Here is an 18378-nt window from a genome sequence, read left to right on the forward strand (position 1 = left end):
TAATTACTTGTGTTATTTGGTTTATTGGGTTCTCTTTATTTATTTATTTTGACTTAGATGAAGATCTGAATCTATTTTTAGGCCACTACAATGCAGAGATTCAGAAAACTGTTTAGTGTTCTCAAACTTTCTAGCACCGTTTATTACCCACCCCACAGTATGATACGTAATTTAGAGGTACTAAAATGTATTTGGAATTTCAAGTTGACTGAATTTCTGCAGCAAACCAGTCACAATAGTAATTGAGAACACCTTGGGTGCTATCACTTTAAACAGTATATACATGTGCTAATTCAGAGGTTCCCAAATGCGGTCCTCCAGGCACCCCAAAAGTCCAGGTTTTAGGTATATCCATGGCTCAGCACAGATGGTTAAATCAAATTGACTAAGGTGCTAATTAAGTCATCTGTGGCCAAGCATGAATACATTTAAAACCAGGACTGTTGGGGTGCCTTGAGGACCGCGTTTGGGAACCTCTGTGCTAGTCCAAATGTGTTTTTCTACAAACTTGAATTTTGTAAGAAGTACTGTCCTCAAATTGCTTCAGTTTAGTTTCCAGATAGTCCTCTTCTCTGAATGAACGTACACTTGCTTGCGAAACTGCCACCAAGACATATATAGAAAAACAGAGGGAACGTATATAGTGCAATAAACTTCTTTAAAAACAAAAAATCACAATTTATTCTCCAACTCTTCCTCAGGGCTCCTTGCCAGGAGCTTAACACGGAATGGTTCCATTTACCCCCAGTCTATGGTGAAAATCATAATTGATGTATTTGATGGAGAAACTGATATATTTTAATTTCATTGGAAAATAAATTGTGACTTTTTTTTTTAAAGAAGTTTATTGCACTATATATGTTCCCTCTTTTTTCTATATATGTCTTGGTGAAAGTTTCACAAGCAAGTGTACGTTCATTCAGAAAAGAAAACTATCTGGAGACTAAACTGAAGCAATTTGAGGACAATAGTTCTTGGAAAATTCAAGTTTGTAGAAAAACACATTCCAATACGGTTTGAAGTGATAGCGCCCAAGGTGTTCTCATTTTTATACTATTTTTCCATTCATTGGTGGGTGGGTTCCACCAGATTACATCTAGGCAGCTTTTACTCACTTAGTGCCGTTGTCTTATCTACATTTTAGTTTTTTGCAGTCACAACAGTAGTCCGTACCATACTATTAACACAAGCTCTGTCTATGAATATTCCTGAACTACACAGTACTCACATCACGAAAGTCGCAAGTAAGCTCATCCTATTCTGCACCACTGAGACAAGTAAGTTTGAAAGCAAAATGGATAGAGATTGTCCCCAGGTGAATTAAAATCGGCATTACCATAAAGTTCATGACATTTAAAAAGTTCAAGGATAATTCCTTGGAGATGTGGTTTTATTATTCCCTGGGTTACCACCACTAAATGAAGAGCCAGCATCATGACCAACAAAGGTGTAGCTTAACTGTTTTTCTTTTACACTATGTGCTGCACAACTTTTGCCTTAAAGTCCAGCCTCCTACCATTGTAGAACCACCACCCCTTTCATTAAATAACACCCTTCTGTTTTTCTACTAAAAAAACCTGCTTATTCTAGCCTCTCTATAAGAGGGGGTTCTATAAGTAAGGTAACAAGACCTCTCACTTGTGTAATGTTCTTTATTTCCTTCTAATGGCCAGAGGAGGTAGATCATCACAGCCATTAGACTGTGCCTCATATCAGTCATATTGTCCCAACATTAAACATAGAAACATAGAATTTGACGGCAGATAAGAACCACTTGGCCCATCTAGTCTGCCCCTTTTTTATTCTATCCTTTAGGCAATCTCAACCCTTTTTTAACCTTGATTCTTTGTAAGGATATTCATATGCCTGTCCCAAGCATGTTTAAATTGCCCTACAGTCTTAGCCTCTACCACCTCTGATGGGAGGCTATTCCACTTATCCACTACCCTTTCTGTGAAGTAATTTTTCCTTCAATTTCCCCTGAACCCCCCCCCCTCCAGTCTCAATGTATGCCCTCGAGTTCTAATACTTCTTTTCCTTTGAAGAATGTTTCCCTCCTGAACTTTGTTAAGACCCTTTATATATTTGAAAGTTTCTATCATGTCTCCCCATTCCCTTCTCTCCTCCAAACATTAGTTGTAAGGTGGGGCTGGCAGAACCATGGTGACACATAGAGGTGCGTAGTGTAATCAGATTTCTGTGTCTAATGGCACATCAGCAGCTGAAATTGTACGATAATAACATCATGTCATGGAAACAGGTTTTGGTTTAGTCAGTGCACTGCCTTTGATGATGCAGGACAGACATTCAACATGAGCAGCGATCCGGCCGGCCAAGCACGTCCACCACAACAGTTCACCAAACCAAAACCTGTTTCTGTGACATGACGTTATTACCTTACACCTTACCATCTTACAACTAATGTTGGGACAGTATGACTAATATGAGCAGTATAATAGACGTGAGGGATAGCAGTGGTCTACCTGCTCCAGCGAGAAATTAGAAAGAAATTGAGAATATTACACACGTGAGAGGTCTTGTTACCTTACTTACAGAACCACCCTCATACATATACTGTTAATATAAACAAGCATACCCAAATGGCTTAACCAGAGATAGCGTTTCCCTTCTTACCTAACAGAATTTACTGCCATGCTATACCTAGTAGCCTATTTAAATGGGATCGACATGGGATCCCAGCGGTCGGGATCACAGAGACCAGGAAACTGACACCGGGAACCCCGAAAGCCAGATTCCCATCAGCGAGCGCAGCGTGTTCCCTTGCGAGCTTGCTGCCCTTTGGGCACGGTGGCGACCTTTTGTCACCACATTATTATATTCCCCCTCGGATGGTGGCGTGGACCACCACCTGAGTGGGAATACCGGGCTTGGGTCGGGATTCCGACCGCTGGCATTTCCCCGGTTGTCAGGATTCCAGCATCGGTATCCTGACCCTTTAAAGGTACATGTCATATTATCAAAAGGTGGCTATATTCACTGGAATAAAATGCTTGAAATATTTAAATAAAGCATTTTTTTTAAATCTGAATAATAACAAAGTCATGTTTTCTGTTTTTGTACAATCAGAAGTTTATGCGCAAGTCAGAGTTTTAAGTGCCATTGAGCATGTGCTGGACCATTAGAAAATGGCCTGGCAAAGCAAAAAGATTCATTTTATTGCTGCCAACCAGTATCAGCAAATTACGGACTATCACTCAGATGCTCAAATTAAATTTAATAGTAAATTGAGGCGATAACAGATTGTCAATTGCAGCGAAAAGCCACAACAGAAAATCTATTATCACAGCATATTAATAAACAGGAAGACAAGAAATGTAATACAGAATAATAGGTTAAATTTACCTGATTACTATTTACTATCCACCATGGGTGTCTGTATTTCTCTGAGGATTGTGGACTTTGTAGCCAATTACAGCACACATTATGGGTAATTCAGCACTCAAGTGTGACACTAGGGGATATTGGCAGTTACAGTATCAATCTTATTCTGTAATCGGATTAAAGAAGAGCTTAGATTTGCCAAGTATTGTCAAATGGAGCTTTACCTCTCTTCAGTGACTGCTTCTCTAAAGCTGGAGAAATTGAACTACTGAATCAAATGAAAATAAACATGAAATAGACCCACTTTCATCAGACTTCTGAGCTCTCACAGTACATATAGGGAGGAAGGTTCTGTCCCACCATACCATCAAGCTTCGGCCTCTAGTAAACAACTTGCTGTAAATGGCAGTTTCTGAAGATCATCACATAATGATAAAAAAACACACACCGTACTGTAGTTACCAGTATGTTCAAATATTTCCTAGGTATCTACCAGTTTCTTCATGCATGTTTCATGTGATAGTGTTACACTGACTTTGAAACATTACAATCAGCACCATATTCTGTGTTGTTTTTAAGAAAGGTCCAGGGGACCTATTCACACATAAATTATGTATCCGTGTCACTGTAAGTTGCACCTGAGAATAGCAATGCACAGGAGCAATTCAAAAGCAGCTGTCCCACAAGGTCTTGTGGGGTGTTTCTGGTATGAAGTGAGTAGTACCTACCAACAGTGGTCCATGGAAAGACAACCAGTGAACTGGGGACAGGGTCATGGGCACCCAAAGCTTACTGATGTACATGGGAAGCGAAGGATAGCCCGTCTGGTCCTATCTCACGGAAGAGCTACTGTAGCACAAATCACTAAAAAAGTTAATGCTGTTTATGAAAGAAAGGTGTCAAAACACACAGTTCATCACAGCTTGATAGTAGCCACAGACTTGTCAGAGTGCCCATGTGAGTGCACTTGATCATTAGAACTGGATCATGGAGCAATGGATGCACGTACATGTGCGTTGTTTACCTGGGGAAGAGATGGCACCAGGATGCACCATGGCATGTAGGGGGAAGCAGTGTGATGCTCTCTGGGCAGTGTTCTGCTGGGAAGTCTTGGGTCCTGGCATTCTGGTTGATGTTACTTGACACCACCTACCTACACATTGTTGCAGACCAGGTACACCCCTTCATGGAAACTGTAATCCCTAATGGCAGTGGCCTCTTGCAGTAGGATACTGTGCCTGCCACACTGTACATATTGGTCACAAATGGTTTGAGGAACATGACAAAGAGCTCAATGTACTGACTTTGCCTCCAAATTCCCAAGATCTAAATCTGATCAAGCAACTGTGGGATGTGCTGGAAAACCAAGTCCGAGCCATGGAGGTCCCAGCAAGAGTCCATGCTTTGATGGGTCAGAGCTGTTATGGTGGCACACGAGGGATCTACAACATGTTTAATGATATGGATGATATACAGTGCATCCGGAAAGCATTCACAGCGCTTCATTTTTTCCACATTTTGTTATGTTAAAGCCTTATTCCAAAATGGAATAAATTCATTTTTCCCCTCAAAATTCTACACACAATACCCCATAATGACAACGTGAAAAAAAAGTTTTTTTTTTGTGATTTTTGCAAATTTATTAAAATTTAAAACTAAGAAATCACATGTACATAAGTTTTCACAGCCTTCGCCATGAAGCTCAAAATTGAGCTCAGGTGTATCCTGTTTCCACTGGTCATCCTTGAGATGTTCCTACAGCTTAATTGGGGGAGTCCATCTGTGGTAAATTCAGTTGATTGGACATGATTTGGAAAGGCACACACCTGTCTATATAAGGTCCCACACTTGACAGTGCATGCCTGAGCGCAAACCAAGCAGGAAGTCAAAGGAATTGTGTGTAGACTTCCGAGACAGGATTGTCTCAAGGCACAAATCTGGGGAAATGTACAGAAAAATATTTGCTGCTTTGAAGGTCCCAATGAGCTCAGTGGCCTCCATCATCCATAAATGGAAGAAGTTCGGAACCATCAGGACCCTTCCTAGAGCTGGCTGGCCATCTAAACTGAGCAATCAGGGGAGAAGGGCCCTAGTCAGGGAGGTGACCAAGAACCCAATGGTCACTCTGTCAGAGCTTACAGCATTCCTCTGTGGAGAGAGGAGAACCTTCTAGAAGGACAACCATCTCTGCAACAATCAGGCCTGTATGGTAGAGTGGCCAGATGGAAGCCACTCCTTAGTAAAAAAAAGCACATGGCAGCCCACCTGGAGTTTGCCAAAATGCACCTGTATGACTCTCAGACCATGATAAACTAAATTATCTGGTCTGATGAGACAAAGACTGAACTCTTTGATGTGAATGCCAGGCGTTATGTTTGGAGGAAACCAGGCACCGCTCATCACCAGGCCAATACCATCCCTACAGTGAAGCATAGTGGTGGGGCAGCATCATGCTGCGGGGATGTTTTTCAGCGGCAGGACATGGGAGACTAGTCAGGATAGAGGGAAAAATGAATGCAGCAATGTACAGAGACCTGCTCCAGAGTGCTCTTGACCTCAGACTGGGGTGATGGTTCATCTTCCAGCAGGACAACGACCCTAAGCACACAGCCAAGATATCAAAGGAGTGGCTGCAGAACAACTCTGTGAATGTCCTTGAGTGGCCCAACCAGAGCCCAGACTTGAATCCGGTTGAACATCTCTGGAGAGATCTGAAAATGGCTGTGCACCGACGCTTCCCATCCAACCTGATGGAGCTTGAGAGGTGCTGCAAAGAGGAATGGGAAAAACTGTCCAAAGATAGGTGTGCCAAGCTTGTGGGATGATATTCAAAAAGACGTGAGACTAATTGCTGCATCAACACAGTATTGAGCAAAGGCTGTGAATACTTATGTACATGTGATTTTTTCATTTTTTTTTACTTTTTAATAAATGTGCAAAAATCTCCAAAACTTTTTTATCACGTTGTCATTATGGGGTATTGTGTGTAGAATTTTGAGGGGAAAATGAATTTATTCCAGCTTGGAATAAGGCTGTAACATAACAAAATGTGGAAAAAGTGAAGCGATGTGAATACTTTCCAGATGCACTGTATATACAGTTGTGCTCATAAGTTGACATACCCTAGCAGAATTTGTGATTTTCTGGCCATTTGTCAGAGAATATGAATAATAACTCACAAACTTTTCTTTCACTCATGGTTAGTGGTTGGGTGAAGCCATTTATTGTCAAACAACTGTGTTTACTCTTTTTAAATCATAATGACAACAGAAACTACCCAAATGACCCTGATCAAAAGTTTACATACCCTGGAGATTTTGGCCTGATAACATGCACACAAGATGACACAAACGGGTTTCAATGGCTACTAAAGGTAACCATCCTTACGTGTGATCTGTTTGCTTGTAATCAGTGTGTGTGAATAAAAGGTCAGTGAGTTTCTGGATTCCTGAAAGACCCTTGCATCTTTCATCCAGTGCTGCACTGACGTGTCTGGATTCTGAGTCATGGGGAAAGCAAAAGAATTGTCAAAGGATCTGCGGGAAAAGGTAATTGAACTGTATAAAACAGGAAAGGGATATAAAAAGATATCCAAGCAATTGAGAATGCCAATCAGCAGTGTTCAAACTCTAATTAAGAAGTGGAAAATGAGGGATTCTGTGGAAACCAAATCACGGTCAGGTAGACCAACAAAAATTTCAGCCACAACTGCCAGGAAAATTATTCGGGATGCAAAGAAAAATCCACAAATAACTTCAGCTGAAATACAGGACTCTCTGAAAAAAAGTGGTGTGGTTGTTTCAAGATGCACAATAAGGAGGCATTTGAAGAAAAATGGGCTGCATGGTCGAGTCGCCAGAAGAAAACCATTACTACGCAAATGCCACAAAGCATCCCGCTTAAAATACTCCAAACAGCACAGAGACAAGCCTCAAAACTTCTGGAACAAAGTCATTTGGAGAGATGAGACCAAAATTGAACTTTTTGGCCACAACCATAAACGTTACATTTGGAGAGGAGTCAACAAGGCCTATGATGAAAGGTACACCATTCCTACTGTGAAACATGGAGGTGGATCGCTGATGTTTTGGGAATGTGTGAGCTACAAAGGCACTGGAAACTTGGTCAAAATTGATGGCAAGATGAATGCGGCATGTTATCAGAAAATACTGGAGGAAAATTTGCACTCATCAGCCCGGAAGCTGCGCATGGGACGTACTTGGACGTTCCAACATGACAATTATCTAAAACACAAGGCCAAGTCGACCTGTCATTGGCTACAGAAGAATAAAGTGAAGGTTCTGGAGTGGCCATCTCAGTCTCCTGACCTCAATATCATAGAGCCACTCTGGGGAGATCTCAAACGTGCAGTTCATGCAAGACAACCCAAGAATTTACAAGAACTGGAGGCTTTTTGCCAAGAAGAATGGGCAGCTTTACCATCGGAGAAAATAAAGAGCCTCATCCACAACTACCACAAAAGACTTCAAGCTGTCATTGATGTTAAAGGGGGCAACACACAGTGTTAAGAACTGGGGTATGTAAACTTTTGATCAGGGTCATTTGGGTAGTTTCTGTTGTCATTATGATTTAAAAAGAGTAAACACAGTTGTTTGACAATAAATGGCTTCACCCAACCACTAACCATGAGTGAAAGAAAAGTTTGTGCGTTATCATTCATATTCTCTGACAAATGGCCAGAAAATCACAAATTCTGCTAGGGTATGTAAACTTATGAGCACAACTGTACATACATAGTTCATAGATACATACACCAAATATGTTCAGGGCTATTACATAACCCTGAACAGAGAGTTTATTAATTCAGCTTAGTCAGCTTAGTTCCTTCCTACCACAGTTATACAAGCAACCGTTAACCGCATCCTGTCATAGGCTAACAGTATATTTCTGCACAGTGACAGGGAGGCCAGGGCACCTGAAGGGAATGGAGAGAACATGCAAACTTCAAACAGACAGTACTAAACCAGAATCAAACCCAAAGCCCAGTGATCCAGAGTAAAAATGCTAACCATTGACATGTAACACACTATAAGCCTTAGAGCATAACAGAGATAGAAAAGCATATACCTGTGTTTCATCACTTCAAACACAAATGTAAATTTCAATGAAAAATGTAATATGGCACAGGAATATTTATAACAGATGCAGTGTGTGTGGTGCACACGGACCTCTGAGCCCGGAGGGGCCCACACCACACGCTGTGCCTATTTCTTTAATACTTACCCCTCCGGATTCCCCGTCAGTGGCAGTTCTTCAAAATAACTGGGAAAATGGTGCAGTGGCCATTTTCCCAGCATTTTGCAGATGGGCAATAGGGTAATCGCAGAGTAAATGACCGCTGTGCTCGTTGCTATGCTCTCATATTGTATCAATAAGCTGCCGGCTGTATTATGGCACAGCATTTGCTCTTACCAGAGTACTAAACAACATAATAACAAAATACAGTAATACAATACAATGCACATTTATATGTACAATTATGTACCTTGTGGCCGTGTGGGATCCATAGAGTTTGGTAGCAAAGGCTGTGAACCTGGAACCCCAACAGGGGGCTGAAGAACACAAAATCATTCATTATACTCTTGTAGTGGGAGAATACAAAAATAATAATGCATTTACCTTTAAAAAAACAAAACAAGTAAAGGACAATAAGGCACAATGTATACTGAATCACATCTTCCTACATTAAAGGATATTGCAGGAAAGTATTATGCGGGCAATGTCAATTGGTAGAATATTAAAAATACTGGATCTGATTAAAAAAAAAATTAAGCTGGAGGTGCGGGACACCGGCCGATCTCGGATGTATTTATAAAGTTGTAATCATTTACAAGGCAAAAACATGCTTTGTAAATTATTGCCACTTTAAAAATACATCCGAGATTGGCCGGTATTCCGCACCCTCATTCAAACTTGGACCCTATTACATATGCTCCAACGTGTGACAGTTTGCAACAGATTATTCCTTTAGTATCCTGTCCTTAAACATAAATAATGAAGTGATTATAAACTAACCTGATTTGGCATTCTGAGAGATGGTCGAGGGCCACCAGGATACCGAGGGGACATGAATGGCTGAAACAAAAGAATAGATGTCTATTGACAGTTCCTGGAGAAAATAATTGTAGTATACAATATTATATGATGATAGGGATATGTGGGATAAGTGAAAACATTATTTCCTCTGATGAATTACAGCAAGAACATTAGGCTCCAAACCCTCTATACCACACAGCACTGTTAAGAAGGAAAGCAAAGAGAAAGGTGTCTTTGTTACTATAATGATCCCACCAATAGATACTTAGGGGCCTACTCATTATTGGGGTCCAGATGGCCCCCAATAATTAAGTATACATCTCGCTGTGAGTAGCAGAAGAGGATACTAAATGGCCGAGGCAGTTCAACCTTATTCCAGTGCGGAGACAGCTGATCTGAAAATCCGCTGTCCACGCGATCCCTATCTTTAGTAGCTTTGAAACTTAGTAGACTCAGCAATGGTAGTGCACATGTGTGAACTTGGTTTCACGAATTCGCAACTTCAGAAAGAGGGAACTAAACGGGCGGAAACATCCGAAAGGATCCCTCTTCGCAACATCGGACCACTTCCCATAATAAAGGCCCGTGGGGCCGAGAATCAGCTGAAGATGGTGAAGGTTTCCGCTGTCAACTCCAACAATTTTGGATTTTCAGAACTTTATTAATTTAGGTCCCAGTCTAGTGAATGGGGACAGCGGGCTAGCCTGGGACTGAAAGGTAAGCAGGATATCTCCTAGTTTACCCTTATAATAAATTCTAATTTCTACAAAAGTAAGTGAAAATGTTACTTTTCACCTACTTTTGTAGAAATTAAGGGATTTAGGGGTTTATTCATGAAGCAGTGAAAAGAGTGGAGAAGTGAGCTAGTGGAGAAGTTGCCCATGGCAACCAATCAGTGTTGAGGTAACATTTGTAAAGTGCATTCTGCAAAATTATATGTAGCAGCTAATTGGTTTCCATTGGTAACTTCTCCACTAGCTCACTTATTCACACTTTTCACTGCTTCATGAATAAACCCCTAAATCCCTTAATTTCTACAAAAGTAGGTGAAAAGTAACATTTTCACTTACTTTTGTAGAAATTAGAATTTATTATAAGGGTAAACTAGGAGATATCCTGCTTACCTTTCAGTAAGATATCCTGCTTACCTTTCTTTTCACTGCTTCATGAATAGACCCCTTAGATTGTACCCCTTAGAAAACAATGATTTTGTAACAGAATCACATTTATTTATTTATTTTTATTTATTTATTTATTTTTTTATTTATTTATTTATTTTTAGTCACACTTATTTCTGAAGTCAACAGGAATAGTAACCTGAGGCTCTAGTGCAACCTTAAAGTGTGTGTTACTTTTCTGTTTTTTTACTAAGAAGGGTACCAGTGCTCCCCTGGATGGTATATTTGTGCCTTCCTTGCCACTTTATCTATTAATAGATGTGTATGTAAGATTTAATAATTACGTAACAAGTGCCCCAAATTAGGATTAATATTTTTAAAAAGAAATCAAGTCAGCCATCCCCCTCCCATCCGCCCCCCGCCACTGCCGGGGTCTGTCCAGTGCATTAGCGGTCTTGCACATCGGTGAGTAGATTGCTCTATTCAACCCCAAAAGGAACAGCAGTTTAAAAGCATTTTTCTTCCTAGTATGAGCAATAAATGTGTGATTGGTAAAGATAACATACCTGGGTTTATATAACCAGATAATGTGTTTCCTAGTAATTCCTCTATGTCACTTTACATGGCCTAGTTGAGCTTAGTATTGATAATGTACTCCTGTAATGTGAAAATAAAAACTTGCAACTTTGTCCCTATTAGTAGTTTAACAGTAATTGAGATGAATTCAGATGGGAAAGATTTGCAGTTAGAAATATGCACACAGCTAGCATAAAGGCTGATGGCGAGGGAATGATTGACTTGTGGATATGGCTGATAAAAGTCATTATCTTTCAGTTATTGCTGCTCAGAACTTTGCACATCCTCTGTGCTTCATTCATTGGAGAAGTCCTTCCATAATTGTTTAAAGTATTTTTACTGACCCTCAGTCTCCAGAGCCAAAGGCCTGGAAAGTACAAAATAAAGCAATCTGCTGCCATAGTGATATATGGCCAGCTAATATCACATTAGTCCTTGTTACATTACCTGACTGTGTGGGCCCATCATAGGGTTGTTGGGGTTGTGTGGAGGAGGTTGTGCATGAGGTGATGGCTGGGAACCTGGAGGTCCCTAGGGAAGAAAGAAAACAACAGTCAGGAAAATGTTTATGTTCTTATGAACCATATGTTCTAATGATCCATATGAACCCCAATAAGCTAGTAACTGCGGAAAGATTTTGTTTTCATAAAAGAAGTAAATTTTAAGTTGAATGTGTTTCTGTATATGTAGCAGAATTGAGAAGGTTATCTAAGCACAGCCAATTTTAAATAGGTCTCTCAGATGCAATACGAGACAGTCTGGTGTGGAATGCACAATTAAACTACTGTATTAAACAACTCAACGGAGATTAATATCAGAATCACAGTTAACATAGGACCATAGTCAGGGGTGCATAGCGGGGGAAGAAGAGGGGGGGGGGGGGGTAGCAGGTACTAATTAACTGGGCCTGAGTTTATTTATGGTAGGGATCCAGGTCCGCCCCCCCCCCCCCCCCCCCCAATACGCACTTCTTACCTGTCACTGGCAACAGCCTCTCTCCTCAGCCCAGAACATGCTGCTGTGTGCTGGTCTGCAGTGGGTACAGGGAGGCTGCACCCACCGCAGACAACCCCCCCTACCTCCTCTCCTCCCAGATCTGACCCTATGCAGTGCGTGGCCTCGCAATACTGTTTCACTGGGGTTTGTTTTTTTTTGTACATTTCATTGCAGTATTGTATGTGGCAGACCTATGCTGCAGAATAAAAATGTCTCGTCTAGGCAAACTCAATATTAGCATAGAAGCTTCTAGGACCTGATGTTGTCAATAACTGAGAAACCAGAAAGAATGCAGTATTTTCTAAGTATATGACATTACAGGTAAAGGCAGATTGAAATATGACAACTTGTTGTGTCCCAGATTTTTAGTAACAAGAAGTCAACTATCTGTATATCATGGAAATACAGTATCCTCATATACCTAGCCTGAATATAGTATGCGGCACAAGACTGCTGGTGCGAGTGAGCCGCCAGGTCCCGCACGACTCTGCTATCGCCGGTCATCTTTTTCACCCAAAAATGCATCTTAGCTGCAATGCAATGCAATTTATTTGATATGCAACACTTGTATATCTGTGTGTGACTGGGTCTGTATACTAAACACAATAGACATTGGCGGGGAAAAATGCTTCGGCAGTTGCAGCGTAGCACTTCGTATACAGATATAGACTCTGTTGCACACACAGTATACAAATTTTGCATATGAAATTAATAAGCACTGTGGTATTGAAAGCCTTAGCTAAAAATGATCAATGGAAAGACTGAGGGCCTAATTCAGCATTTAACACTGCTCTGACAGTGTTCGCATGCTAAGGCCCTCTGCAGTGTGCGCACACAGTGAGATGCGACGGCATCTCAAATGTGCGAATGCCTCTGCCTGACTAACAGGCAGAAGCATTCGTGGGGCAGGAGGAGGCATTGTGGTGGCGTTTTAGAGGAGCGGTCCGGACAATGCAGGCGTGATATCACATGCAGCCTCTGTGAGCCTAAACATGGCGGGAAGCCGCCTACCTTCGCAGCTAGGCTGCATAGGCAAATGGCAACCTTAAACATGCGAGAGTATCGCTATCGTGTGATGCACTCACATGTTTGCAACGGGGTGGGGGGGCAGGACCCGGCATGTGGGTCCGACTTGCCCTGTGCTGGGCGTCCCCCTGCATGTCAGAGTAAAGAGTAAACGCACACCTACAACTCATACTGAATTAGGCCCTGAATTCATAACTAAAGACTGTGAAGGATGCTTAAAGATTCAAAATGTTCCTCCATGTGCTCATCGCACAAATGACCCCCATTTCCATGGAAGAGTTCATATTGAGTTTGCACATCCGTCCATGTTTCACATGTTTCTACTTACAATGAATGAACATTCCAATTGGCATGAAATCTAAAAGATTTGGAGAGAGATAAAGTGGACGGAGATAAAGTACCAACCAGCTCTTGTCATTTTTCAAACACAGCCTGTAGCATGGCAGTTAGGAGCGGATTGGCTGGTACTTTATCTCTCTCCTCTTTATCACTCTCCAAGAAGAGAAAACTTTATAGAGCACACTGACAACACTAGCTTTCCCTCTTATGCAGCAGTAGAACCAGTCAGCTAGAATGCAAGCAGGACAGTATACAGTGCAGGCAGAGACACAGGAGTACAGTATCAGGTTTCCTGAGATACTGATGGAGCTTTCCAACCAGTGGAGAGATAGGAGAGCGGAGAGACCTGTAAGTGACCCAGGGATCCCAGCTTCTCTTCCTCCTCACCTGGGTGTCTGGGTCCTATGTAACCTGTTATCCAATGAGGGTCAAGACAGAGACACACACACAGAGCCCTCCTGAGTCCTTTCCCAGTGCGTAAGGAGTACAGAGGCTGATGCTATTCTTGCTTTGGACAAGATAAAATACATATTAAAAAAAATCAAATCTATAATTTAAGGTCGTTTCAGTTGTCTTTGTTCCACTACAAAAAAAAAAAAAAAGATAAAACCGTTGTCTTTTAAATAGGTGGAGCGATAGACAGTACCCAGGCATTATTAAACTATTAGTTTAAATCTAATATGCACCATTGGTTTAAATTTAATATACTGTACACAATCCATACAACTGAACATTAGCCATTCCAAGAGGGACAACATGCTCTCTACTTGGACTTCCTTCTTAAGTTATAATTGCAATCACCTGTGTAGAAATATCTTTCTTATTGATGAAATAGTTTAACACAGGTGCCAACAATCATATATTAATAGGGAAGTCCATACAGAGAGCATGTTGTCCCTTTTGGAATGGGTCATGTTGGGAGGTAAACCTCCCCTTCCACCGGGGTTCCCTTGTCCGAGGGTTACTCAGATGACTGATGTTTACAGAGAGTGATCAGATGCTAGGTCTTTGGCAGCAGCAGATCGGAGAAGCTGTCAGGAGACATCTATTTACACAAGACTCTTCCTGAAGCATTAGCATATTTCATCACAACTGCGTCCATATCTGAATCAGGCCCATAGTGTGCTTTTAAATTCATTAGAATCATACTTCAACAAAGTAATGTATGTGTGTTCATGAAAAAAAAAATATTTTTATTAAATGGGGTATGGCTTAAGTATATTAATAATCAATTTGTTCAGTTCTGTGGGGGGAAAACATGCTAGTCGTCTGAAAATAAAATATAGAATCATTATAGTATCGCTACAATGCTAATACTGATATAATGTAATTATATGTAGAAGACAAGTGTGCCAGTGTTGTGCTGGTGTGTGGGGTGGAGGAGCAATATGTGCCTGTAAAACAAACAAGGTCATTGAGGATGACTGATGATTGCGTTGATCATTATTACTAATGAGGAAGATAAGTGGAACAATGCCAAGAGTAAAGGAAACCAGATGAAGTAAGTGTGAGGAAAGAGAGGTGACAGAGTTATAAGGGAAATGAATACGAGATAGAAAAGGGACTTGGGATTGACGAGGAAAGGTACAGAAGATGAAGGGAATTGAGGAGGGGTGGTGGAAGAAATATGAAGAGGATTGGAGAGGTGTATGATATCAACGGAAGGGTCAAAGTCCCGGTCTGTATGGCTTGCCCTAGCAATATAAGTCCAGGTCCACAAGGATGGGCCAGAACTGTCTCAGACTACTGCCCAGATTTCTCAATCCTTGTAGAGTGATAAATTGAATGGTGATAAAGTACCAACCAGCTCCTAACTGGCATGTTTGAAAAATTACTGTGTTTGAAAATGACAGTTAGGAGCTGATTGGTTGGTACTTTATCACTGTGCTATTTATCACTCTCCAAGGCTTGATAAATCTGGGCTTATGTGTGAGCCTACTGGAGCCCACAATCAGAAGATGAGGTACTCATTGGCCAGTGCTTTGTGCTTTCTAAAATTTGTCAGCTAGATGCTGATGTTAGTTGACTTTAACAAGCACCAGTGAGTACTCTACTGGTACCTTTTCCCCCATATATATATATATATATCTACCAACACAGCTCTGATTTTCCATAATTATAAGAACAGCATCTTGCTGCCCAGCTTTTAAACAGGTTTTTGCCTATACATAAACCCCACCTCTTTTCCCATCTCTCCTAAATATAAGAACAGTATATCCTTACAAATGCACTGTGGAGTCCTGCCTTTCATTCAGCCATGTCTCACTTATACCCACTACAGTTCTTTTCCAAAATGTTCATATTCACTTTACCTGAACACTTGTTTTGAAAAGCTCCTATCACGTGATACCATATATTCCATCATTGTATTTTAATTTCATTTAGTACCTTACTGTGCCCAGTAACCACCATCCCTCAGTTCCATTGGCTAATCTCTGGTTTTATCTTCAGCATTTTCTCAGAATATCCTCCAGCTCTCTCACCATCATCACCCGCAAAAATCACCCACCTTACAAGTAAAACGGGCTGCACGTGACTCCTGATAGAGAATTTACCAAACCAAAGACGAAAATTTTTAATGGATGTTTATTTACAAAATAAGCCATTTGGTTTTATTACGCCATTTGTAGTTAAAAGAAGATACTACAAGAGTCGTGTACCTATTCAGCTATAATGAAAACCATGACGTAGTCCAACACTGCACTTTTACCAAATACATTTTTACCGAAGTACAAGTTACTGCTAGAATTTTACAAAAATTTGTTGATAATATGATGCTGCATGGTTGATGGCTTTCTAGGTTCACACGTACACTCAAGGCTGTTTACTCTTCAAGAACTAGAAGGGTTTAAAGAATCACACAAACTGAGGCGTTAGCATGCAGTGGAATGCTTTGCTTTAATATCTTGTGGGTTCTAAAACTACATATTGCCTGAGTTTACAACTGGAAGAGAAGGGGTTACGGTTACGGCTAGAACATTTGCTTTGATATTTAATAATGCTTCTTCCTGCTGCCTTTCAATTAACATCCGGGGCTAATAAGAGACATATGGCAGTCACTGGTTTGAGTCTGTGAGCCCAATCCCGCTAGGTACCAGCCCAGCCAATCGCATCTAGGCAAAAAGAAGGGGGATAAATGAAGCAATTAATAAAATCATTTTCTATCCAGCTAAGGAGATAAATGTTTGGCATAGTCACACTGGCCTTCACAAGGCGATAGCTGGAGATCCAGCAATAGATGGCACTGCAGGCTCTCACATCTCTCACATTGCTCTGGAAAAATCTTATTTCCACATTTTTGTCTGCAACAAGTTTGAAGAGGTTTTTTATTTTTTTTAATCACCCCTCCTTTCTCTTCTATCTGCAAAACACCATTAAAAAAAAGCATACCAAGAATTAGCCAACACTAAGAGAAGAACCAGAAGTGGTCTAACCGTTTATATATTTTACTATTTGGCTGGAAGACTAGAAGACTTATATTAACCAGCAGTGTTGTGCTTTCTCTCTCTGTACACACATACTATAGCCATATTTATTATGTGATAATGCAGATTTTCTATCACCTTTTACCATAACAATAGAACATCATTTATCACTGCAGTTTACCTACAAAGGAACACTTAGTAGTTTTCCACTTTGCAGAGCTAGTCTTGGCTTATCTGCACTTGTATGCCCCATCCAGCATACGCATGTGCAGTGGAACCGGACACCCTGACTCAGGCTTCCAATTACAGTTGTAACAAAAAAAAATATATTTAAAAAAAAAAATAAGATTTTACTTACCGATAAATCTATTTCTCGGAGTCCGTAGTGGATGCTGGGGTTCCTGAAAGGACCATGGGGAATAGCGGCTCCGCAGGAGACAGGGCACAAAAAGTAAAGCTTTTCCAGATCAGGTGGTGTGCACTGGCTCCTCCCCCTATGACCCTCCTCCAGACTCCAGTTAGGTACTGTGCCCGGACGAGCGTACACAATAAGGGAGGATTTTGAATCCCGGGTAAGACTCATACCAGCCACACCAATCACACCGTACAACTTGTGATCTAAACCCAGTTAACAGTATGATAACAGCGGAGCCTCTGAAAGATGGCTTCCTTCAACAATAACCCGAATTAGTTAACAATAACTATGTACAATTATTGCAGATAATCCGCACTTGGGATGGGCGCCCAGCATCCACTACGGACTCCGAGAAATAGATTTATCGGTAAGTAAAATCTTATTTTCTCTATCGTCCTAGTGGATGCTGGGGTTCCTGAAAGGACCATGGGGATTATACCAAAGCTCCCAAACGGGCGGGAGAGTGCGGATGACTCTGCAGCACCGAATGAGAGAACTCCAGGTCCTCCTTAGCCAGAGTATCAAATTTGTAAAATTTTACAAACGTGTTCTCCCCTGACCACGTAGCTGCTAGGCAAAGTTGTAATGCCGAAACCCCTCGGGCAGCCGCCCAAGATGAGCCCACCTTCCTTGTGGAGTGGGCCTTTACAGATTTAGGCTGTGGCAGGCCTGCCACAGAATGTGCAAGTTGGATTGTGCTACAGATCCAACGAGCAATCGTCTGCTTAGACGCAGGAGCACCCATCTTGTTGGGTGCATACAATATAAACAACGAGTCAGATTTTCTGACTCCAGCTGTCCTTGCAATATATATTTTTAATGCTCTGACAACGTCCAGTAACTTGGAGTCCTCCAAGTCACTTGTAGCCGCAGGCACTACAATAGGCTGGTTCAGATGAAATGCTGACACCACCTTAGGGAGAAAATGCGGACGAGTCCGCAGTTCTGCCCTGTCCGAATGGAAAATCAGATATGGGCTTTTGTAAGATAAAGCTGCCAGTTCTGACACTCTCCTGGCCGAAGCCAGGGCTAGAAGCATGGTCACTTTCCATGTGAGATATTTCAAATCCACCTTCTTTAGTGG

The 18378-nt window shown here is 41.3% G+C and overlaps 1 protein-coding gene across 3 annotated transcripts in view; it reads right to left on the bottom strand.

Annotated features, from left to right (window-relative positions):
- The window catches only part of SSBP4 (single stranded DNA binding protein 4), an 837412-nt gene that overhangs the window by 46151 nt on the left and 772883 nt on the right, over positions 1-18378 (bottom strand). For all 3 annotated transcript variants that reach the window (XM_063914741.1, XM_063914742.1, XM_063914743.1), the window contains 3 exons: positions 11541-11624; positions 9379-9438; positions 8849-8915 (listed from right to left, as the gene is read on the bottom strand). In XM_063914741.1, coding sequence (XP_063770811.1) covers positions 8849-8915; positions 9379-9438; positions 11541-11624 — 211 coding nt within the window. The remainder of the gene's footprint in view (positions 1-8848; positions 8916-9378; positions 9439-11540; positions 11625-18378) is intronic.

This window comes from Pseudophryne corroboree, chromosome 1 (genome assembly GCF_028390025.1).
Source record: "Pseudophryne corroboree isolate aPseCor3 chromosome 1, aPseCor3.hap2, whole genome shotgun sequence".
NCBI classification, from domain to species: domain Eukaryota; kingdom Metazoa; phylum Chordata; class Amphibia; order Anura; family Myobatrachidae; genus Pseudophryne; species Pseudophryne corroboree.